General features: G+C 36.9%; 1 protein-coding gene across 4 annotated transcripts in view; it reads left to right on the top strand.

Annotated features, from left to right (window-relative positions):
- Window positions 1–2,449: 2,449 nt before the first annotated feature.
- The window catches only part of DLC1 (DLC1 Rho GTPase activating protein), a 216,435-nt gene continuing 194,448 nt past the window's right edge, over window positions 2,450–24,436 (top strand). For all 4 annotated transcript variants that reach the window (XM_065696821.1, XM_065696829.1, XM_065696848.1 and 1 more), the window contains exon 1: window positions 2,450–3,518. In XM_065696821.1, coding sequence (XP_065552893.1) covers window positions 2,466–3,518 — 1,053 coding nt within the window. In that variant the 5' untranslated portion in view covers window positions 2,450–2,465. The remainder of the gene's footprint in view (window positions 3,519–24,436) is intronic.

Raw genomic sequence — 24,436 nt, forward strand, 5'->3', positions numbered from 1 at the left:
GAAAGGTTCCTAAAGTAAAATTTATTTGTTTTTCATCCCCCATGAAATATAACTCTCCACATCCAAAAAATGAAAAACAGTAAGGGATCTGTTCTTCCCTTTCTGCCCACGTGTAACTCCATTTAGCAGCAGCAAGATTAATACACACCCATTAACTCTTTGAATGCCTGCGTTCTACAAATTATAAGCAGCCTAAATCTTAGGTAGATGGATGCACGTATGTCACTGGGAAGTTGGATTTTTTAGCTTTTTACCATTAACATTACTGGTGTCTTTCCTTGATTTTCATTTGAAATTCCTCTGTATGGCAGTAGCAGCCATGTTTTATCTTCTGTAAAGTCAATAGAGCTATTGTTTTAGTAGGGGAAGAGAAAGGGAAGTTGCAAATGAGTTGCACCCAGGTGCAACTACAAGCAGTGCTAATGGAGGTCAGTAGAGTAAGCCTTTCAGAGGTCAAAATAAAACACCATGATGTTGTAAAACTAATTTAGTTTTACATTAGAGCTTTAGAGTCCATCGGGAAAAGATGCAGCAGAAGGTGAAAGTATTATCATTATTGATTTGCACTCGTAATTTTGGACCATGCACACATAGAAATAGTAAGAGAATATAAATATGAAGTCAGCATAAGAATGCAAATATGTTGCAAATTTTTACAAGAATTTGACTTTACATTTTAATATCTAGGCTTATTCTCATGTTCGACCAGGAAAGACAGGAGGATCTTAAAGTTGCATTAACTTCTTACTACCAAATTTTGCCTCTGACAGCGGATAATTTTTTTGGCCTGGCTCTGCGTGTTATTTTCCGTTTTCCTCAGCCTCCCACACACTAATGAGTTGTGCATGGAATTCTCCTATCCTATGAATATATTTTCTTTTTAAGCACAGTCTCCACAGAGGTGGAAAATGTGAACGTGAAATGGAGCATGCCATCCTCAAAGGAGGTTAAAGATCTAAGAGCATGTACAACTCTATCCTGCTAGTTAGTTTGTTGGGACATAATTTACAGATGTTCAGTAGCACAGGCATAATTCTGCATTTCCTTCAAGGCAAATGCTTTTATGTCTTCAGGCATGTGATTTGTCAAGACAGCTTTGTGGCCTAGTGGGCAATCAGAATTTGCCTTAGTGGACTGAGATGACCCAGAACAAGCTTAGTACTTAATCCTCTTTCTTGCTGAAATCAATAAGCAGATCCATGCCAAGTGCTGACAGTTCTTATGTAGGGAATGAAAAGTAGAAATGTCTGCTCCTCGAACTTCTAATGTTTTCTGGGGCAGAAGTTTTGTTATTTGAAAATTAACTTCTTAATTTTGTTTTATAAAGTATAAATTAATATGACATATTTTCTTTGTGCTAATTTGCACATGCAGTGTCACAATGTATCTCAAATGCCATCATCTGGAAGGCCCGATACATGAAAAATACCCACCTAGATAATTGATCAGGGACAGAAGGCTCTGACAGAACCCAGGAATCCAAGTGAGCTCCACAGTTACAAATGAGCTGCACAGTTACAACTGACCATGCAGGCTCACAAGCTATTCTTCTGCAGAGCCCCATCCTAAATAAGAGTTTCCTCCTTTCCTTACATTAGTAGATCCTGAATATACTCATCAAGGTTTGGGATTTTGGTGTTTGTTGGGGTTTTTTTCAGGTTTTATTATATATTTAAGGTAAGGAATATTCCAAAAGCTTAAATTCATTTTTCTAGGGTTGATTTTTATTTTTTTTTTTTTTACCACACAACTGATTTCCCTGCAGTTTAACATAACACTTGAACATATTACAACTTGTCCTGAAGAAAGAGAAACAGTAACAATAAAAATGAGAGCGACTGAATGTGCCAAAGCTACTCATAAGGACAAGTGGTTCATAACTTTGGTAAACTCAGAATAACCCTCAAGTTCCACTCTACCTCTCTGGGAAACAGCCAGAATTCTGCACCCCATGAGTATCTCTGGGGGAAAGAAATACACAATAATTTGGTGTGCAAACCAACTAGAAGGCATAATGCCATTTATACCCATGGAAATAAGTATCCTATGACAGACAATAGTGAAGAATTTTTGTCAGATCTTGGCTCTGGAGCTATTTGCCTGTCCACATGCTTGTTTATACCATTTTTGTTTACTTGATATTGGAGAGTAATCAGAAAAAAAGTTATTCTGAGTTATGAATGTTGTCATGAGTTTTGCATGAAAAGTATTAAAACTTAAAACAGTCTTCCAAATGCCTGGCCTGGCCTGCAGTCTTATCTTGCTTTACACTTTTGTTTAAACTGTTCCTTCCTTTTTCTCTTTTTATTTGGAGTTGATTCAATAACTCGGCCTTTTTTTTTATTTCTTGCAGATGTTAAAATGATGAAACCCTCCCTCCCTCCAGAGCAGTGCACAGCAGCCATGACACTTTCTCCGGTCCCCTTTGGAAGGTACGTTGCAGCCTGCTGCTGAACTGTTATGACATGTCTCTAGCAATCAGAAAGAAAAGCTGGGAAGAGCATGTGACCCAGTGGATGGGATTGGCTTTGGAGTCTGTGGAGTATAATACAGCATGTCGTCACGGACTTGTAGCTGCTAACTTGCAGACAAGTATGGAACAAGATGAGGTTCTGAGTGCGGACCGGAAAGAAAAATGCGCTTCATTTCCAGAGTGCTGTTACAGTGGAGAGCTGATTGGCTTCCCTGCAAAGCAGCTGGGAAACATTTCAAAGGAGGTGGATGAAAATGATAACCATGAGGATGAGGAGTGTTTTCTGGAGGCCAGCACAGAAACGCTAGTCCATGTGTCTGATGACGATGATGATTACTCAGCACTAAACCTGGATAGTGCTAATTACCACATCACTGATATAGGAAGGGAACCAAAAGATGAAGAGGAGAGTTTAAATGGAGCAGGCTCCTTAACACAGATGTTACCAATAACACAGTGTAACAAGGCAGCTGAAGCATATGGAGTAATTGGAGATACAAGGAAGGAACCTGGCTGTGACACAGTTCCTAAAGAGGAGGTGGATTATGACATTTGTGGCAGTATTGGCCAAAGCCCAGATCTTTGTAATTGTGAGGGCATAAATGAAGTAGTAAATGTAGAGGAAGACAATCACTCTAATTCTCCAAATATGAAAGAAATTATTATGCCTGGGAAGCAGCTGCTTCATACTGCTGTAATTGCACAACAGTGCTGGAAATCTGATGCTTTTAAAGATGAGCTTGGAAAGTCTGAGTGTAATGTGGTAGAGAGTGGGATTTCTTCTGAATCATGCACTAGGAGTGACAGACAACTGTGCTCAGCAGTGGAATCCAGCGACTGCCTTATGCAATCTTCTCCTTGCTCTCGCATCCCAGCAGTGGAAAATGGTCTGGATGAAAGTGGTTTCACAGAACCTCAAGTGGCCCCTGAAAACGAATGCCTTTCAAATGTCAGTTCAGCAGAAGACATTCAGTGTTTACATGTAAGGAATCATTTGACCACACAAGAATATTCAGACAGTCAAGTGAAACTGCGCAAAAGAAAGGTAGGTTGCTCATAAACTGCCAAGATTTTTTTCTAATGTTTCCCCCCTAGTTTCTTGTGAAGGGGATTCCATGACTAATTGATTGGAAATAAAATGTGGTTTTCAGTCTTGTTTTATTAGTTTCTCAGATTTTTCTTCAAATGGTTTTGAGAAAAATGTGTCTGTACAACAGCTGAGTTTCAGGAGTTCTTTTTGAAGTCTGAAAATGGTTAATTCATTAATTTGTATGATACCTTATTTTCACTTTATAGATAACATATATTTCATATATACATATATTTCATATATATATTTCATATATATATAACATATATTTCATATATGTTTGAGGCTAGATGAATAAGTATCTTCTATGGGTTTGGTTTTATTTTTGTTTCTTCTGCTGCTGTCTGGTATCATTATCCCTTTCCTTTTAGGAAACTGATTGTGTCCAGGGTTTCGAAGCTCTATTAAAAAAACAGAACAGAGAAAAAATGCATCAAAACTTTAAAAGGGGTAAAAAAAGAGTGGAAAAAATTTGCAGAAGTTCTTTGGTTTTCAGCTCAGCCCCATGAGCCTATGTTCTTGCAAAAAAAAAAAAAAAAAATATTGCTGAGCTTGAAACAATGTTTTGAAATTTTGAAGCCGCTGGAGAGTTTCACTGTCTACAAAGAGTAAGGAAGAGGATCATTACAAAACTTTAATGGACAGATTCCCTGGCAATAAAACTCCCATTGGCTTTAATGGAAGGAGATGTGCTGACTGTGGGACCACAGAATTCGGCTTAAAGTCTAGCATTCCTAGTTATGCTGCTTATTCTTGTGAATAACCAAATTGTAATTGTTAACTTCTCATTGCCTTTTTTCATTTGACACCATCCAGCTTCTTTTTTTTTGTTGGTTTGTTTTTTAATAAGTCTGGTTTCTATTAAGTGGTGGTGCGGGGCCTGTTTTATCATCCATAGTGTCTCAGTAACTGTTTCACTAAAGCACAAATCGCGTGTCTGAAGCACTCTGTGCCAACACAGCATCCTGAGCTGCTGGCCGTTGCTTCCTTGTGTTGACGCTTTAGTAATATTAGCATGCAATTGATATGGTTAGAAACTATAAGTAAATTTTGCAAAAGGTCTCGGAAGTCCTCAAAGCCTGTCTTCCTTTGGTGGTTCATGCAATTCCAGTTAATGTGGTAATTGTTCAAATTAGTCAGTAACTAGTCTATGAGTTAAGATTAAGAAACAGAAACTGCTAGTCAGCAGTATCACAAATGCAAAACTTACCCATCTGTAGAAAACATTTCGAGTTTAAAAACATAAAATTTAACCAAATTAATATTGAGAACTAGTTTAGTATTATAAATGTATTCTGAGCTGCTCTACTTTAGCATTTCCTCTTTTCTAATCATAGTTGCTAATATCTATGTGCACATTTCATATTGTTAGCAAGATATACCATGCTATATTTTTTAATAGCTTTGATCCTGCTAGTTTCTATGTATCATCTTGTCTCTTGTTTAGAGTCCACTTACTCATTTTTTAAATGTATACTTGCAAGAATTATATTCAAGAATATATGTGTTTGTGCCATTAAATATTTAAAAGGATAAAATATAAAAAGTTATATAAAATATAAAAATATAAAGTTCCAATGAGACTTAATAGTGAGTAAAACTAAGAAAAGATGTAAGCATAGAAAGGAGCAAAACAAGGAGTCCCTTCAAGGAAGGTTGAGAGTTGTGTGACTGCAGCAATTGTGAAGCTGTGTGCACTGTAAAAGAGGATGTAGTCTGTAAATCTGAAGGAGTGACCTTGTACCACTTTCGTTAAGTAAGTCCATACCAGCAACTGTAAAATGTTTGGCAAAAGGGAAAAGATGTGATCTGCTGTTGCTTGTGGGATTATTTCTCTGAGTTTACAGGACACTTCTACAAACAATGTTGCTGCATGCAGGATTTTATCACTTATATCTGATCTGCACTCTTTTACAAAAGGCTGCCTGTTTTGGTAATAATCTGTAATGAAAAATGTGCATATATTTACAAACTTTCCCTGAAAGCCACTTTTGTAATTTTAACAAAACATTAGAAAAACAACAGACTTGAAACTGAATCCATCCATAAAACCCAAGTATTTGCTTTACAGTGACAGGAAGACTTAAGGGATTGGGAATGGTATATAAAACCTTTTCTCTCCAGGTCAGCAGTTCAAACAGTGCAGTTAAGGCCTAAAACACACCACTGTCTGATTAATGCTGAATGTCAATTATAGTTGCATGTAAACATGTGCTCATTAAGGGCAGGATATTGGAAAAGGCACAAGGGGATGAATTGCTAATTGCATTTGGGCACCCAAACCTCCAGGTGGCATCTTAGGGGGTCATAGAATCATAGAATCATAGAATAGTTAGGGTTGGAAAGGACCTTAAGGTTATCTAGTTCCAACACCCCTGCCATGGGCAAGGACACCTCACACTAAACCATCTCACCCCAGGCTTCTTCCAACCAGGCCTTGAACACCACCAGGCATGGAGCATTCACAGCCTCCCTGGGCAACCCATTCCAGTGTCTCACCACCCTAACAGGAAAGAATTTCCTCCTTATCTCCAATCTAAACTTCCCCTGTTTAAGTTTTAACCCGTTGCCCCTTGTCCTGTCACTACAGTCCCTGACAAAGAGTCCCTCCCCAGCATCCCTATAGGCCCCCTTCAGATACTGGAAGGCTGCTATGAGGTCCCCACGCAGCCTTCTCTTCTCCAGGCTGAACAGCCCCAACTTCCTCAGCCTGCCTTCATACGGGAGGTGCTCCAGTCCCCTGATCATCCTCGTGGCCCTCCTCTGGACTTGTTCCAGCAGTTCCATGTCCTTTTTATGTTGAGGACACCAGAACTGCACACAATACTCCTGCTGAGGTCTCACAAGAGCAGAGTAGAGGGGCAGGATCACCTCCTTCGACCTGCTGGTCACGCTCCTTTTGATGCAGCCCAGGATACGGTTGGCTTTCTGGGCTGCAAGCGCACACTGAAGCCGGCTCATGTTTATTTTCTCATCAACCAGCACCCCCAAGTCCTTCTCTGCAGGGCTGCTCTGAATCTCTTTGCCCAGTCTGTAGCTGTGCCTGGGATTGCTCCGACCCAGGTGTAGGACCTTGCACTTGTCGTGGTTGAACTTCATAAGGTTGGCATCAGCCCACCTCACAAGTGTGTCAAGGTCCCGCTGGATGGCATCCTTTCCCTCCAGCGTATCAACCGGACCACACAGCTTGGTGCTGAACTTCAGCTACTTCCATGACATCTAAGTTCTTAGGACATTTGAATAGTCTCATTCTGCTCTTGCTGGTACTAAATTCTGAAAACCTGTTCCTTGTTAACATATATTAAACTCCTTTTAATTGTGGCAGTAAAGCGGGATTTCCCTTCTTATTTTCGGATCAGCTGAGGTGAGACTGTGGATCTGTTTGGCTTGCTCTGCCAATACAGGTTTGAGGGTTTAAGGGCTTAAAGTTTAGGATCGTTGACCAGCACTAGCTCCCTTTCAATAAGTTGCTTTACTCATGATGAATGCACTGACACTGAATATGCTTTTTGCAAACAGGTCCAGCTGTTTCAGCATTCTTTGCTGCCTCAAGTCATCACGATTCAGATGGTTGATGAAAAGCACCCTCTTTTCCTTTGCTTTCCCAGAAAGATTTCCTAATGCTTGGAAATAGGAAGCACCTGAATTTAATTGTGAGAAATTAATGTTAATAGGTCTGACTGAAAAGTCCCCACTAATCCAGCTTTCCTGGTTTTGTGTTGACTGATAATCAAGGGGCTAAAAATGGAGTATATGTGATTAATTTGTGTCAGTTTCTCTTCACAGGTAATTTCAGACTGCATTTCAGTCTCATTGAAACATTTTGCTTATGTGTCACTGAAAAAGGAATGAAGTAAACATTTCAGTGTATGAATTCCTTATATGTCTTTTATGAAACTGGTGCTTTTCACATTTATTACTTACAATCCTTCATTGTGGCCTGTGTAAAAGTTTTTCAGTTTCAAACAGTAGATGTTATCTCAAACTCATTCCTACCAGACTAAAGTGTCAGAGCTGTTTGCTAGTGTTCGCTATTATTGCTACTATTTTAATCCAGATTTCTAGATTAAATGCTTTGTAACTTGCAAAGGATACTTAAGGACCCAGCTAATGTCACCATGACAGCAGCTGCCAGTGTCAATGAGATGTAAATTAAGAAAAATATTATCAGAAGAGTGACAGTAAATATAGAAATAAACCTGAGTAGAATGTTACCTGGGGTGACACAGGTCTTTGTAGCAGTGCCTTCCCCCCGCATGAAAGCTGTGAGTTTTTAAAGCATGGATTTGCATTTTCTGGACTGTTGCAATAAAGTTTGTTTCATTATTTCATCAATTATAATTATTCTAATGTGAGGGAAAAAAGAATTTGTATAGTTGAATTTGGGTCTTTCTATCAATATTTGCTACTTGAATATTATGCTTGCCCATGCAATGTGAAGGCTGACCCTCTTCTGTTACAGTCTGTATTTAAAGTTCTGTTTTACAAGGCTAAAGCTATGCTCTTTATGGCAAGTTAGAAAATTAGGTTCCTCCGGGAGCTTCTGCTTGTATTACCCTGTAAAATGACTCCACAGGAAGTCTGTGGAGCCTTGCTTGCCGCCTTAGTCCTCCCTGTAAGGTACCTGGGAAAGGCAATAGGAAAGCTTCCAAAAATATCATAAGATATACCTATTTTACTGAAATGGTTTTCTTAACAGTTTTTTCACTTCCATCTCTACCATTCACAATGCATAATGCTTTTCAACTAAGCATTTACTTGTCAACAATAGATGGTTATTTAAAAAGTTATGTGAGCTTGTTGTGAACAATAGTATCCAGAATTTCAGATCTTTTTATTTTGTTGCAGTTAAAATACCAGAGACTGAGTTTCCAGGCCTGTCACTTCTGAAGTCTTAATATCCCTTTACCTCAATTTTTACTCTGAATGGGGATAATTTAATGATTGATTCTTTTTTTATACCAATTTTAATTTATCTTGTAAGACTGTCAAAGTCTTTTTTTTTTTTTTTTTTTTAATAAACCTGGTTTATTAGGGATCCAGTCTAAAATATTCCTACTTACGTAGTTAGTTGTTATTGCAATAACAACTGAGACAGGTCAGCATAGGAAAAGCAGACATAAGAAGATAAAAGTATGAATAAAACCAATAGGAATGTACAGTAAATCTTAATTAAAAATTAAATATGTTTTGCTGTATCCTGATTTTGTCATAGGAACTGAATATACCTTTTGCTGAAATTCAGTCTGAAACTGTCAGCTGAAGGAAGATGGCAGCTCTAGAAGTTGGTGATTTTCAAAGCGATTATCTTTAATTGCACTTTTGCAAAATATGGTGTTTAAATGCATTCATTTCCCATGGTTTATGTTTTCCCATTGAGTAGTTTTTAAAGATAACTGTCTTGTGAATATTCTACTGGAGAAATTCAACAACCAGGAAAAAAAAACCCTCTGCAATTCTTAGTTTATAAGGATCATGAAAATTTGGACAAAAATATATGTTATTTGGATGGTTGTAGGATACCAAGGCTTCACAGCTTCAGTATGGTCATGGGGAGACCAAGGCCTCACTGCTTTAAATGTAGGAATTAAAAAAGCATTAATGGATGCCAGTGGAACTGCTGTGTTCTTAGAGTATGTTCAAATGCCTTGCTGGACTTGGGTGATATAATAATTTGTAACCTTAGAGACTACAGAAGCCAGTCACTATAGAAGCATTATCACAGCAGAATTACTTTCAAATCATATGGTTCTCTAACTATATTTCCTGTAAAATTCAGACCTGTGCTTATGTCAGAATAGCTTTGTTTTCAGATACAGAGATGAATAATAGAATCTTGGCATCTAGGGAATGGTTTTCCCCAGTTTTGTGAAGAAAAATGGCAAATACAAATATTGAAAATCTGATACTCTCTTTTTAAAGATGATCATTCAAACCACAGGAATCTATTTTAGCATCTATGGAAATTGGATTTGCTTTTGTTCCATTTCTGCATGTCTTGTCGTTTTCAGACTTTCTAAATTTTTTCAAAGTTTTTAAACTTTCTAAAGGTTTTAGAAAAAAGCATGGATCTGTTTTTCCAAACCCATAATGTGAATATGAACACCAACAAAAAATAATGAGAGATCCTGGGCCATAACAGCTCTTTGAAAGGTTAGCTTACCACATCTCATGTTAGCTACCCATATCTCAGAGCTACAGTCTGTAGTAGTAGTACAGTGGGCAACTATTACTGAGATCCACAGTTGCTTCACCACAAAGAATTTGCTGCATTTGCACATTACTATTAAATGGTCGTAGGTTTAGGCGTTGGGATGAATCTAGCAAGAGCTGCAAGTAAAGCAAAACAAATAGTATGATTTCTCTAAAAAATCTGGAACCTTCTTGACTGTCATGAATATTTCTTTCTCTTTTCTCCATGGAAAACTTGCTTCCTAAATTTACCATTTAATAATGAACATGCGGTTCAAAACTATAAATGTACTGAAGTAGTTGGATCTACGTTTTCAAGATTATGCATTTTATCTATGATAATTAGTGATAGTGATAAAGCACTCCTATTATTGTGGTTACATGATCATGAATTTTCTCTGTTGCTTTCACAAAAAATATGCATCATAAGTATTATCTCCATCTGGGAAGCTAAGGAATGCTTTCCCACAGACTTCCTTTGTGTTTGGACTGAAGTATGATGTATTTCAAACAATCTGAAAAGTATTTAAAACAAGCTCAGAACAGGATGGGATGACTGCCAGGCCATTACAGTATAACCCTTATGCAAATTTTACTTTGACACATTTTTGTGACAGTGTTCAGCAATAAATTTTAAAGGCTGCCAGTGCTGTCTAGACTGCAAACCAAGAGACTGTTGCACATCAAGCTATGCATTAGTTGAAGTTGAGCTACCTAAAATGGTCATGAAAGTATTTGTATTTATACATGGTTCATAGTCATACACTGTTGATTCACCAAAGTGATATTGCACATTTCTTGGAACCAATGTAAAGAGCTTTAGTTTCATGCAGTTTATACTCAGAAGTTTCTAATTATGTGCAGGTCTGCAATAATTGACTTGAAAAAAAAAAAAAACAACTTTGAAAACTTTTGTTTGCTTTTAAAATGCATCTTTAAAAAGGTCTGTATGGTAAGGGACAATTGTTTCCTGGTTTTAGCCTGTAGATTCTCAGTCGTAGTTCATGTTAAATGGACCAATGACCACTTCCTAAAATGACACCAGATTCATAAATAGCACCACATTTTTGAGGGAAGCTGTCTTGGAAGGAATGAATAGGAGCAATACTCAAACCCCAAATTTAACAGTTTAGCAAATGGGAAGTGGAAATAAAACACTTGGGTAAAACCTTCTGGATTACATGACATCACTATCCACAACACACTTTTCCACTGGTTAAAGAAAAATTTTAAAAATGGACTTTGCTTCCTAGAATTGTTCATCTGGCACTTTCATGAGCAGAATGTTCACTTTGAATTAACAATCAAGTTAAAACACAGAGATCAGAGGGGCACAGAGATACAGCTTCCATCCAAAACAGTAAATACAGTAGTAACCTGGAAAGTCAATATTAGAGCAACCCCTGCCTAGATTAAAGAGCCTTTGAAATGATAGTTATGGCAAAGCAGCTTTTTCAGCACAACTCTTCAGTGCAAACATGACCTGTGGTAAAACCAAAAGCTTTTCTGTTAGTGGTGCTGTGTCTGAGGAGGAGGCACAGAACAGCCAACCTGGCAGGCTCTGGGGGCTGAGGCTTTGCAGCAGTGAGGTCTCTGCCACTGCTGCTAAGGAGTATTTGGCCATAGTACTATAGCAGTGGGTAAGTCCACAGGTATCTGACTAATTCCTGTGCAGTAGGTAAAAGCAAATAAGCAGACACATACACACCCTCACCCCATGGGCTGAACTTCAGCAGGGTGGGAACCATCTGCAAAGTGCTTTCCAAGGTCTTGTTGTTGTTTATGGTGGTTTGTTTTGGTTATTTTTTCCTTGCCTCCTGTCATGGTAGTGTATATGATTGAAATGCCTAAAAATGTGTTCCTCATGCTTTTGTCCTTTTACTGCTTTCTCTTGTTGGCAACATAGAAGGTTTCTAAAGACAAGGGGGTTTGTACTACAGATAGGGTGTATTGAATATGGCTTTACAAAATGAAACAATACTGTTTCTGCTGCCAAAAACTATTCCAAGCTCCAGAGGATATAGCCTAAAAAGGTTATGAATTCAAATTTAGAGGGATATTCTTCCTCCTATAAAAAAAAAATCCAGGCAGCAATACAGCTTCCCTATGTATGTCAGTGTGTGCTGAAGCAAATGTATGGCAAATGTAAACCAGATCCTTGCTCTTCATCATAACTGTCACATCTGACATGTAGTGCTTTTACAACAGTGGAATATAAGGAACTTGGCTTATGCACACTGTGTTAATGAAAAATTGGCTCACTGTAACATGAGGCTGTCCTTCAACAATGTGCCTTATTGCAGCAATAACTTTTGTATTTTTCACAGTTTTTTGTAGTCTCACCTTACGTAAGGGTTAGAATAGCAAGTGCAATACGTAAAATATTTCTTGAAGTTTATTTATCCTTTCCTGCAAGATGTCTTCTTCCTAAACATTTTTGCATACAACATATTTAACTAAACAAAGGTTTCTCTTTGGATATCGGTCTTATTCAGATAGTCTTGCTTTAACAAAAAAAAATGTATAATCTAATATAGTCATTCAAAAATACGAGGAAACTTAAAGAGCTTGTTCTGTTCTTGTACTACATATTTTAATCTCTTAGGTGGTATCCTCAACCTTCTTAAAAAGGATGATTTGCTTGCGCTAATAATCATTGATATGGGACTTATGGCTGTTTGATATGAAGGCATAAAATACATAGAAAAACAAAGGCAGTGCTAAAGCTCGTGGCTTTTGCTGTGTGCAATTTCAGGTTCAAAATGTTTTAAAAGCTGACACCTTTACTGCATTGAAAATAAAAAAGCATGGCCACAAGCAAAAATTTGGGAATGTAAACTAAACTACTTTCCTACATCCAGATTTTCTGAAACACTACACTTCTGATAAATGCCAAGCTGTATTTAAATCACACTGATTTAGAAGTGACTGTATGTGTACATCACACCTCACTGTGTCTGTTGAATTTATTCTAGTATAGTAAACTTACATGTTTACAAATATTCTCTACTTTTTTAAAGATGATGTCAAGATTATGTGGTAGATGAGTACTGTCTAATTTAGGTTTTACACTTGTATACAAAGTAAAATAGCCAGAGTGTGAATAAGAGAATAAGACAAAAAAGACAGGGATATTGAGAAGACCATCTTGTAGGTGGGATAAGCCTGAAAATAAGTAAGTGAAAATTAATTTCTTTTTCTATGTGAAGTGATTGTTCAACTCTTCATTGTGCAAACCTTTGTCAGCTCACAAGAGCAACTCCCATTTGATCAGTTTGTCTGTTTCCAGGCCTTCCTCAGTACTGCTAGTAACACAGTCAAAGATAATCTGGGGAGAGGTTCTTCCATATTTGTACCTTGATTAATATTCTTATGGGTAAATATTCTTCTGGACTTGTAATTTAGCATGTTTCACAAACAATGTGTTAGGTTGTTAAAAAGTCATAATTCTGACTGTAGGTTCTTTTGCAATATACATTTGAAATCAATTGTTTTTGCAGACTGAAGTCTATGAATAGTTATGCTGGGGAAATTAGCTTTAATCACATTCAGAGGAAATACATATATTCCTGAATGTTGCTCTCCTGGGAATAGTAACAGAAGCCTTAAAGTAGAATGTCACTTTTTTTCTAGGTCATCCACACTGCCTGTCACAAAAAAAAATCCTTCTTCATCCTACCCAGTCTTTTCTCATCTGTATGTTAATATCACTGATTCTTTCCCTTCATTCCTGCTTTTTCAGAAATGCTTTGATTTTTTATTTATATTTTTTTTCCCCTCATTTCATCTACTAGGCTCAGTGTGGCTGTATTAAACTTTTTAGCCCTTTGGAGCTTATGCATATGTAACTAAAAGATCACCCAGTGACATGCGAATATTGCGTATTTTTCTCTTTGCAAGCATCAACATTTCACACGGTTTGATTTCAGGCTCAAGGCAGCAGCCAGGCAGAGCCATGCAGTGACATGAACAGATTAGGAAGGGAATATGAGGGTGTTGGAGAAAAGGGTGAGCGACTTCCATGACTGACTCCACTGAGGTATGAGGGGGAGAACTGTCCCAAACACCCTCTAGAGCAAGTTTTGCAGTAGTGATAGTAGTTACTAGTCCCCTAGTGCAGTATCCATTTCTACAGTTGTGTAAAATCTTTACTCAAATCCATTTATAAGACTGACAAAGCGCTAACTATTTTGAGCTTCCTTAGCGTATACAGTCTGTAGTGACTTGGTCCCTGTATCTGGGCTCCTCTCTCAGTCCTTTTCACTACGCTTAGTTCATGGAAGACAAGCTCTCTTGTGAGAGGCCTTGCCTCATGAAGCATAGTAATGACAGTTTAAATGTCAGCAGTGTTAGTCATTGACAATTGTTTCAGGGGTTGAATAGAAATTCTTATTTTCTAGCCACTGTGTTCAGAGGGAGTATTTACAAGCAGCAAAGTATGATTGTGGAGCTTTGATCTTTGCTTTGAAAAGTCTTTTAAAGTGTAAAGAAAGCTCATCTATGTTGAGAACGATATTAGATGCTATTTCTGGAGTTAGACCAAGATTCTGAAGGTGAAAGGACACTTCTCCAGCTCTCTCAGTAAGTCCCTGGGAAAGTTAAAAATAAGTCTTGTTAAAAAAAAAAAAAAAAAATTGGCACTTGCTATTTGAGAAAATTTCTTTATTCCAGGAACTGTCTCATGTAGCAGAAATTTATTTACCATCTGTGTGGACTTGAAAAATTTTCCATCTTACCAGATACACAACTGAAATAGCAACAGATTTTCCATCGTTTTGTTTTCCACAGACCTCTGTTCTAAGAGCATGCTGTTGTAAAAACTTATGAAATTTTTGTGTTCTCCAAAATGAGGAGTAGCTCAATTATAGCCCATCTGTCAAACTCTGAAGTTCTGGCTGTGACCTCTAATGATGTCAGCTAACTGCTGCTAAAGCATGTCACTTGGGAGAGGGAAAGGAGAAGCCCACAGACCCACTATCTGAAAATATATGCTTGTTTAAATTATTGTTACAGTTGTTTTGATTACTGTTGCAGTTCTAACTTAAAAAAAAAATAGTCTCTTGAGAAATTAATTTGGTTTTCTTTGAGTACAGATGTACTTCCTTAATTTCAAAGCTCTGCAACTGCAGGGATGTGAGGGGGGGAACAGTAAAAAAAAACCCAGAATCACTGAATCTTGAAGTAGCTAGTCCTTTAAAATATGAAACAACTTGTATGTATCCCTGAATATTGTTTTGGAGTATTTGTATGAATACACAGGCCAGAAACCAACACAAGCAATTCCTGTGAGACAGAAAAAGAGAAAGGAGTTCACAAAGTGATGTCAAGATACTCAAGCCTAACTTCTGTTTGCAGTTCCTGGTGAAGGTTTTTCTGACTTTTGTATATTCTATAGACACATTGTACTTTTGCTTTTATGCACACTAGGAATCCTCAAGAACTATGGAGTCTGATTCTTATTTGATGCCTAATTGTCCTTTGATCCCATCTACCAAAATAATATTTGTTTGAGTAACAAGCTTGGTGAAAAATGCAGGTGTCAAAAGCTTCTGCTTTGAAATCCAGCTGTCTGATTTGCTTAAAGAATAAAAAACCTGTCTTCTTTTCTTATTGTGTTTGCTTTTTTTTTTTCTGCCTTATCTATTTTTACCTGCCTCGATGTTCATTATGTTTGGCTGAAGGGGCTTATCCTATATAAGTCTATCACAGATGCTTTTTTCTTCATAATTCCGAGTCTTTGAACTAGTAAAATAGTATGATATGACATGGTTGACTACAGGTATCACTGAACCCTTTAATCTGGCAATTTTTATCTGTATTTTAAACTGCATTCTGTCTAGGTTTGGAGTTTTGTATAACTTTTCTGTTTGATTGCATATGATAAGATAAACTACTTTATGTTTGAGCAAAATATTTAATTGTGAAGATGAATTGGTGTAAATTTTAAATCATTACGAATTCTTTGTTGTTGGTGTTAAATCATCTGCAATGCCAAAATGAGGTAATTAGAATTTATATTCTCAGTCTGTAACTGCATGTAATTCAACAACCAAAATTTTAAAACATGAGTTCCCAAAGAAGAGAAATATTGGTTGTGTGCATGCTAGTGGGTGAAGTGTTTTAGCTTGGGCCAGGAACATGTTTTTGAAGTAAATTTACTGAGTGATGTGATATAAAGCATGATAAGCAACACTGAATTTCACCCTCTCATACAATTCACAGCGTGGATTGCATGGTTTGATAGTTGTGCGCCTGCTTTGATAGATGCTAAAGCAGTGCTTCACAAAGAAAAACTGTAGTTTAGGATATTAGGAAGAAGAAAAGGATCTTGGAGAGAAGCAGATTCATATCTGCACAGTGCAAGAGGTATAAATTGAAAGACCAGTTATTGGATGTAGTCAGAGTTTTGTACTCACATCACTTGCAATGTGAAGACTTTTGACTATGTTCTCTACCCCAACCAGACTGTCTGCAAGATCATAATTGCTCTGACTGGACAGTATTAACTGCCAACAAATCTTCTAAAGACAGTTTTTTTAAAGAGGTCAGTTCATTACAGATTCCTTTCAGCTGAATTTGATAAATATGCCCTGGTAGAAGAATATGGGTTTCTAACGTGATGTTAAAATTTGGCCCTTAGACAAACTAGGCAGCCTCTTGAGATTTTTACAGCTTTTGCTTCAGCTGTGTGAAATATATCACATCCAATGTAAAAGCTAGTGAAGAATATTTTTCCCCCTGTACTTGTGCTTTCTAGTTCTCTAACTAATTCCCAGTAGCCTTGTGGTAACATGTTCATTCTGTTGGCCAGCTGTTCAATTCTCCATGAATGCATCCTCCTGATGTGCATTTCCCAGCATTCTAAAAGTCAGTGTCCCATTCCACTTCAACATAAAACTGTTTTGAAAACAAAACTATATACCACTGGGGATCTACACAGGGAATATAATGCAAGCATAACCAAACTCAGTCTGAATAACTGATGAGTGAGGAAATAACAAATATTATGCAGCATAAGCACTAAACTGCTCTTAATGTGTTTAAAATATAGGCTATGTCTTGTATGCTAAGGATTTTTTGTCTCTGACACAATTAGCTTTCTTTTGCTTTTCTGAATTACTACCTGTAGTAGAAGGGAGCTAATTGGTTCTTTTCCATAGGCCCTTGATATTAGGACCCTGTCGTAAAGCAAATAGTATTTCCAACCATTGCCATTAGCATTAGCTTCAGTCTTTGGTAAGGACAGAATTGCAAACATCAAAAGTAAGGTTTGTCTGTATGAGGGGTAGTAGAAAGTGTATGGACAAACTAAAACAGAAATGGCTGATTTTTTTTCTTCTTGGAACACATTTTCATTCCCTCTTGGAACACATTTTTCACCAAAAATGGCTTGTGGGATTATTAAACACCAAGTGTTAATGGAGCTGAAAATAGGGATGGTTTTACCCTGATGTTACCCTAGATTTCTTTGAGATAAAAGAGAAATTTAGCTGCTAAAAATCATTGCTCTCTCCTGGTCATCTCAAGGCAGCCAAGGCTTAATTAAAGATGCAAAGGAAATGTTTGTCTATAGTTTATTTTAAGACTTTATTTGTTTATTGTTAAGCCTAACATTTGATTCAGTGGTATACACTGCTTGGATTGAATTTGAAATGTAGTTCTGTACAGACAGGGAAAAATCTCTGTTGTGGATAGGATTGTGTAATAGTAAGAATAGTTTATAGTGGGTATTTTGGATTTGAGCCTTCTCTCTAATTTAGATGCTCTTTTATTTAACACCAACTGAGATTTACACCCAGGCCACAATTTTAGCAGATCCAGCAAACGTGAACTGTGACTTAACCCACTAACACACACGGAGGCTCTGTATCAAGAGGAATCTATGGCATCTACTTGATTATAGTGTTGATCGCTCTCTGCTTGAGTAGTTCTCATTACTCCATGACAAATAGTGAGATTTGTTTTCTCTACCATGACCAAAGCACAAAATCTTCTACCTTTCTCTGTGAGTCCCCGTGTTGTATGCATATGTATCGTGTGGCAGTGGTTTTGATCATTTTTGGCAGTGTGTGGAACAGTTGCTTTGTGATTGTATCACTTCACATGTTCTGTAGGGAAATAAGCATTCATTTGTGCTAAATCAGTCTGTCCTGTAGAAATTAACTCCATCTGTGTCTTATGTGTTTTAAGAAGCAATATGAGAATTTCTAGAAATAATTATTGTAGAAGCTTTTATTAAAAACAGTATATAATATTTATCACATAATCTCCAGTGAACACCCTACGTTTTTGAGGTGTTTTTTAGAGAATCTAATAAAAATTTAGCAGATTGGGAGATGAATCGCTGATAATAACAGTAGTGCAAGTATAAGTAAATCAAACTAGAAAAGTCATTTATTCTTGGTCAAAAGCAGAGAAGGTGTTAGGGGTTAGAACTTCTTGAATTCCAATACTTTATTAAATCTTGAGGGTATAGCATGCAGACAAAATGAGCATTTTATTAATATTTTCAATAGCCAGCAGAATCATATTGAATTTGTAGCTTAAAAAAGAATATCCCAGCTGAAATTATATAATGTACTGAAACTAAGAGAAAGAAAGACATTAGACAAAGAGTTTGGCGGTGTGCTGGGGATTTTTCCAAGGTTAAGCCTATTGACTGACCTTTCTTTGGTAGCCAAAAATTTTGAACTCAGTGAAATCTGTTAATAAAATAACATTTAATTATGCTTTTCAATTCAAGGTTTTCTATTAAATAAATTAGATCAGATTGGGACATATGAGCTTTTAGGAGTGCTCTGATTATTTCTGACAGGTGTTTAAAAAGAGTTGTCTTGGCAGTTGCTGAAGACTTCCTTCCATATTTTCTTGATTTCACTGGGTGTCAGAAAAGATGCTTTCTAACTTGTGATGGAGATGTTTCCTCTGGGTTGTATCTAATGTCAAATGAACAGGATATGGATATGGCCATATGGATATGGAGGCAATAGTAACACAAAGGCTGGGTGTATTGGTGACGAGGATAAAGACAGAAAAATAACAAATCTGGGACAGTGTTGCATATCCCTGTAAGTCATACAGAAGAATCCTATTATTTGTCACTTGGTGGGTTCACTGGACATGGTAGTTGCTCTATAATATTTTTATAAACAGTAAAAGGCTTTTGTGACTATGGGAAAAGATACTGATAGGACAGAGGAAAAAATACAAAGAAGCAGGTCTTCAGTGTTAACATTTTATTTAAATGAACTGCTTCATGTGAGCCAGAACTTCTACAATTAGGCAGTATTTGCTAAATTAAGCTGAGGTGAAATTTACTAACTGGAAAGATAGCTCTTTTTCCTTGAAAGAAATATTCAAAAGATTTGATAATTAGCTCTCAGAGGAGTCCATTGGTTATTTCATAGCTGTGGAAAAAAACAGTAGAGACTTTACTTATTGACCTAGCAATCTGATAAATCAGGAAGAGATCAGTGTCATGGAATCTTTTTGAACAGACCACCTCCTGACACTGGGAAAGATCCAGATGAGGTCAAAACCCTCAGCTTCCTGTCTCAGAGAGGAAAATGAGAAAAAAATCTGATAAACATAAAGCTACACAGAGCTGCTTTGGAAATCTCTAGAGATGAAGGGAGCAGGGGAAGAATGTTAGAAAAAACAACCCTCTTGTTAAATGTAGCAAAACAATACATGCATTCAATAAATATCAAGAAAACTCTGATTTACATATTTTCTAGCTTGATTACACTGTCAGAACTGAGCCTGAAACATGAGAACCAGTAATGAAACATCCCCCAAAAGAAACAATCATAGCAAGCACAGTCATTACCTCTCTAACCAGAGCCTTCAATACGCTTCCAAGTGTTACCACTCCAGGGACAGATCAGAGAAGCAAGGTTAAAAACCGAGGAGAACTTAGCCCAGTAGCCAGCACTATTGCTTAGGCCAAGTCCTGCATTGGCCTTAGGAAAAAGTCTTATGCTTATCATCTTCACATCCTTAAAATGGGGTTAGTATTTTTCCTTCTCACATGTAATGCGAGGTGAACTGTATTAAAGGTGCACTGAAATGTTGTATTAATAGGATCTATGCAATTACCTGAGATACACAGGTGGCAGTTCCTCAGGAGCCATAAAATATGATCTTTAAGAGCTGCAGTATTGCTCCTGCTTGTTACACTCCCATCCATTCTGTATTAAAACTTGCAGTTTACTCCCACTAAGAGCAATCTCTCATTCGAAAAGCACCCATGCTTTAAAATCAGATTTAAACTGAACAGTCCCATGTGAAATAACCTGTAGGTGTTCTTTTACTCATTTGCATGTGCTTTTTGCCTCTCTGAGGTCACCATAGTGTAGCTTGAGGAAACTTTGTGACACTTTTCCCAGTGCCTTTTTCTGCCATTCTCCATAAGCAAACGTTGCTTTCAGCTCTCTATTCATCTCTCTTCAAGAATAGTGTAAAAGCTGGGTATATGTGTCAATATGACTACTGAACTTAATTGCATATTTAGAAATATTTATCTTCTTAAGCATAAACATCTGTTGAGTAACTGAGCCCTGGACAGGAGAAAAATAAACTATCAGAATGAAAAGGCTTATCCTGGGATTGGTTGCCCTGGATGATAAATACAGCAGAAGGAAACAGATCAGTTTGGTGAAATACTAATTTTTTTACTAGTAAAACCCTGGTTACTTCAAAGGCCCTCAGATTTCACCTACAGTCCTCCAGTTATCTAGGTTTGATAATAAGATCTATTATCTCATTTTTAAACGGAAAAGAGCCAAATGGTATTTTGCTTATGTCAATAAACACACTGTCTTAATAAAACAGACGTATGGGCATTTATGTGTGACATTGATATGAGTCAGAGGAAGCAGTACAACTCTGTAAATATTTTATTGGAAATTCTAGAACAATTATGCATTTACCTTTCTCCCATGTATAGAAGGCCATGTTTGATAATAGTGATATTTATTTTAATATTAAATTTCTATATGGTAAGAAATACTTTTAGATTCCAAATGCTCTATTCTTCAAATCGAGCAATCACTGATTCAACACCACTCATTACAAGGTTCCTTGAACACACCTGAATTCTACTGTGTTCTTGGTGCTGTGCTTCCTTGGAGAGGCCAGCTGGTGGTGACTATAAAATTCACTACAGCTTGCCTTGGCACTGGTTGTAGAGTGGGTTGAGTTCTTTCCCTGTATGTGTATTTCTGCTGTGCATGTCCGAAACTCTTCTGGCCTCACTTATGAATCAGTAGCCAGTTTTCATGCTATGTTTCTTTCTGCGCCTGAGCTGATTTTGTCATGAAGTGTCTTGTGTTAAACCAATAAAAATTGGAATACACCACAAATAACAATCAAGTCCAATAACCTGATATTAAGTACATACATATATATTTATTACTGTAGGATTGGTAATTCTTCAGTTCTGCTGGGATAATGCAGTCATATCTCATGAGATAATGCTTGACTAAATTGGGAAAAAATAATACTGGAGTACACATAAATGCTCTCAAGCTAGTTATCTCAAGTTCTCTAATAGAAACATTTTGATTGTATGAAGACATAGGCTAATACGTGCCAGCTGCTCTGCAGTTAACTATTCCAAAACTCTCATTCTCCCTTCTCAAGCAATTTTTTTCTCTTCAGACATATTTCATGCAAAAGCTATGCTGACCTTTAAACATGTTTTACTTTTTTGTCACAAGGTGTGGTGACAATGTTCATTTCTTTTAGTATCAGGAAACCATACATCTAAAAGTTTGGGGTTTTTTTTAAAGTGTAGCAAAACATCTTGTTATTTCTATCTTTATGAAAAATAAATAACCATAGAACTCTGTTTTGTCATACAGAAGATGAACTATTATTTTTAAAGAAATTAGTAAAATTTCAGTCAAGAATATATCCATAAAAACAGTGTTGCCCTACTGTTTTATACAACATATGAAGATACAATCAATAGACGTTTTCCTAATGACTGTAAATCAAATCCAAAATATACAGTGCTATTTTTGAGCATTAACATGCATTTGAAAGGGTAAATAAGGTGGACTTCAGCAATTTTGTAGTTGCATTTCAAACTAACAGGTGATACTGCTCAGACTGTGCATGCATGGAAGCAAGGGAACACTTTTAAATATGGGGTATGCATACATATACATTTGGGGAAAACAAAAAAAAGAGTTCAAGAAGTATCCCGTAACCAAAGTTTCTGTGTTCCACTGGGAGTGTCTTTTAAAATTCACGTTTCTGAAGGGTGAATCATAGTAAACCAAATCAGATTTTAATCCTGAAAAACAAAGGATTGAGTCTAAAATGAAGAGTGGTATTTCAGCTTCTTACCAAGAAAAAACTTATTTTATGACAAAGGAAAATAAGATAAACATACAAATGCTTCTATTAAGGGCAGACTTTGAAACAAGTGTTTCTAGTACATACTGTAGAGGGTTTATACCTTTTGCATGAGGACATGCAAGTGTTACTGCGTCATGGCTTCATGATTCATTAAACTTCCTTTCTGTATATGTAAGCAGACACTTCTTAGTGACATACTATAGGCTTCCTATTGTATAGTTGCAAGAGGGAATGAGTCACCTGGAAAAGAAGCCAGCCCAGCTGAAATAAAGTGTGGAAACTTCATTTTTATTTTGCTTTAAACAAAAGTTTAATTCAAATGGCATATGCTTGTGCAACTTAAGAGACTGAAAAACTTAGAATGATCAGATGTTTCAATACAAGTGCAAAAGATTATCCAGATTTGAGATTTATGTATTTATATGAGTGTAATATTTTGCTTAAAAGATTTAACATTTAAACACTTTACTGCAATCCAGCTGAGCTGGAATATGCAGATGGGAAACACTAATGCTTATAGTCTGCTTCCTACCCTGTGATAATACATTATTCATGGGTAATTCTGTTTACCAATGTTCCCTGAATCTTGACATTCCCCTCCCCACCACCTTTTTTTCCTGCTTTCTCCAAGTAGTTGTTTTATTTATATATGTATATGATCCTGAATACTTTCCCAATTGTTAATATCTCAATTTCACCAATCTAAATTTAATTCACTATATCATATTCAAAGACTAGTCTCATTGATTTCAGTAACACTAATTGTGAAGAAATGGTAAGGAAATAATTTTATTCTGTTAACTTGAAAAGCTGAACTACTACAAATGCAGTTTGAACAGAAACAAGATTTGTGAAAATCAGGTCAGGTTAATTGCTGGGCTTTAAAATTTAATTCATAATTGTAGGAAATATTGGTCATTCATACGTTTTGCAATTTCTTACACTTTAATTCTATAAGGTCTGTTAGGGTATCATGGAGCCATAGAATGGTTTGGGTTTGAAAGGACCTTAAGATCATCTAGTTCCAACCCCCCTGCCATGGGAAGGCACTCCTCACCCTAGATTGTGTCACCCAAGGTTCTGCCCAACCTGGGCTTTTGAGCACTGCCAAGGATGGAGCATTTACCACTTCTTTGGGCAACCTATTCCAGCTTCATCACCCTTGACATAAATAAAGATCTAAGAGGCACAATCCTTAATATTATCAATAAACCCAAGAGTTACAGTATCTTCACCACTTAGCACCAGTCTCAAAATGCATTGAATTTATACAGCACCATCACTGTTATTTAAGGGGAACATCACATAGGTTCAATGACATGCTCTAACTGATCCAAAAATGCAACACTATGAATTCTTGGAGCTCATATTTGGATTTCAAAGACCCGTCCAGGACCTTTTCATGATGATCATTAACAACAGAGAAAATACTTTTACATCTTTTAATTGTATCAGTTCTAGAATTTACTATAATCTGTCCCATCCTTTTGCAGTTATAGTTTACAGTATCTTTTGCATTATTTGAAACTTAAATAATACTGGAGCAGTCTGTGAGTCTCCCAGTAAATATCGTGGTCAGTGGGTTAACTCTACAGTACTCCTTCCCATTGCTTTACTCACCGATTTTTCACTCAGTCTGTAGTCAGCTGAGGCTTAAATCACACACTAATTTTCAGACCATGAGAGCTATGACTCATCCAGTAGGTCCATCTTGCACATCAGATAAGGTAAGAATTTTCCTCCTGTGCCCAAAATGCCTATGTCTATACCCCTGAAAAGCCCAGTTGACTCATCTGTGGACATTTCTGACCAGCCTGTCTTGCTCAGTATCCATGCTTCTCTGAGTCCTGTGACTGCCTTTACAGTCTGAAAGCTCTTCTCAGAACATCCCAAATGTTTCTTTTCCCTTAGATCTTGAGACTCATGGGCCACTGGTGATCTTAGGCTTGGTGTTATTAAATGGTTGTCATTGCCTAATTGTGATCTGAATTCATTACTTTAGATTTCCTCTGTGGTCATCAGAGGCATGGTTCTTTAGACCTCCTTTGCATCCTTGTATGAATGTGCAATTGAACAGAAAGACACTGTTTATTAGCATGAGACATTAATCAGATACTTTCTTCAGGCTCTCCTACTAGCCTTCTTCCAATAGAAATGAGCATGGATTGCACATTATCCTACTTGCAGAACCTGATAAACTAATCTCTGAGAACTGTTCAAGTGCAATTCAAGTGTTCCCTATTTTCCAAAAGCTAAATTACCACTTACTCTTTCTGACCTGGAAATCTTAGGATGTTTGGAGTTTTTGGTTTTGT

Source organism: Lathamus discolor, chromosome 1 (genome assembly GCF_037157495.1).
Source record: "Lathamus discolor isolate bLatDis1 chromosome 1, bLatDis1.hap1, whole genome shotgun sequence".
NCBI classification, from domain to species: Eukaryota; Metazoa; Chordata; class Aves; order Psittaciformes; family Psittacidae; genus Lathamus; species Lathamus discolor.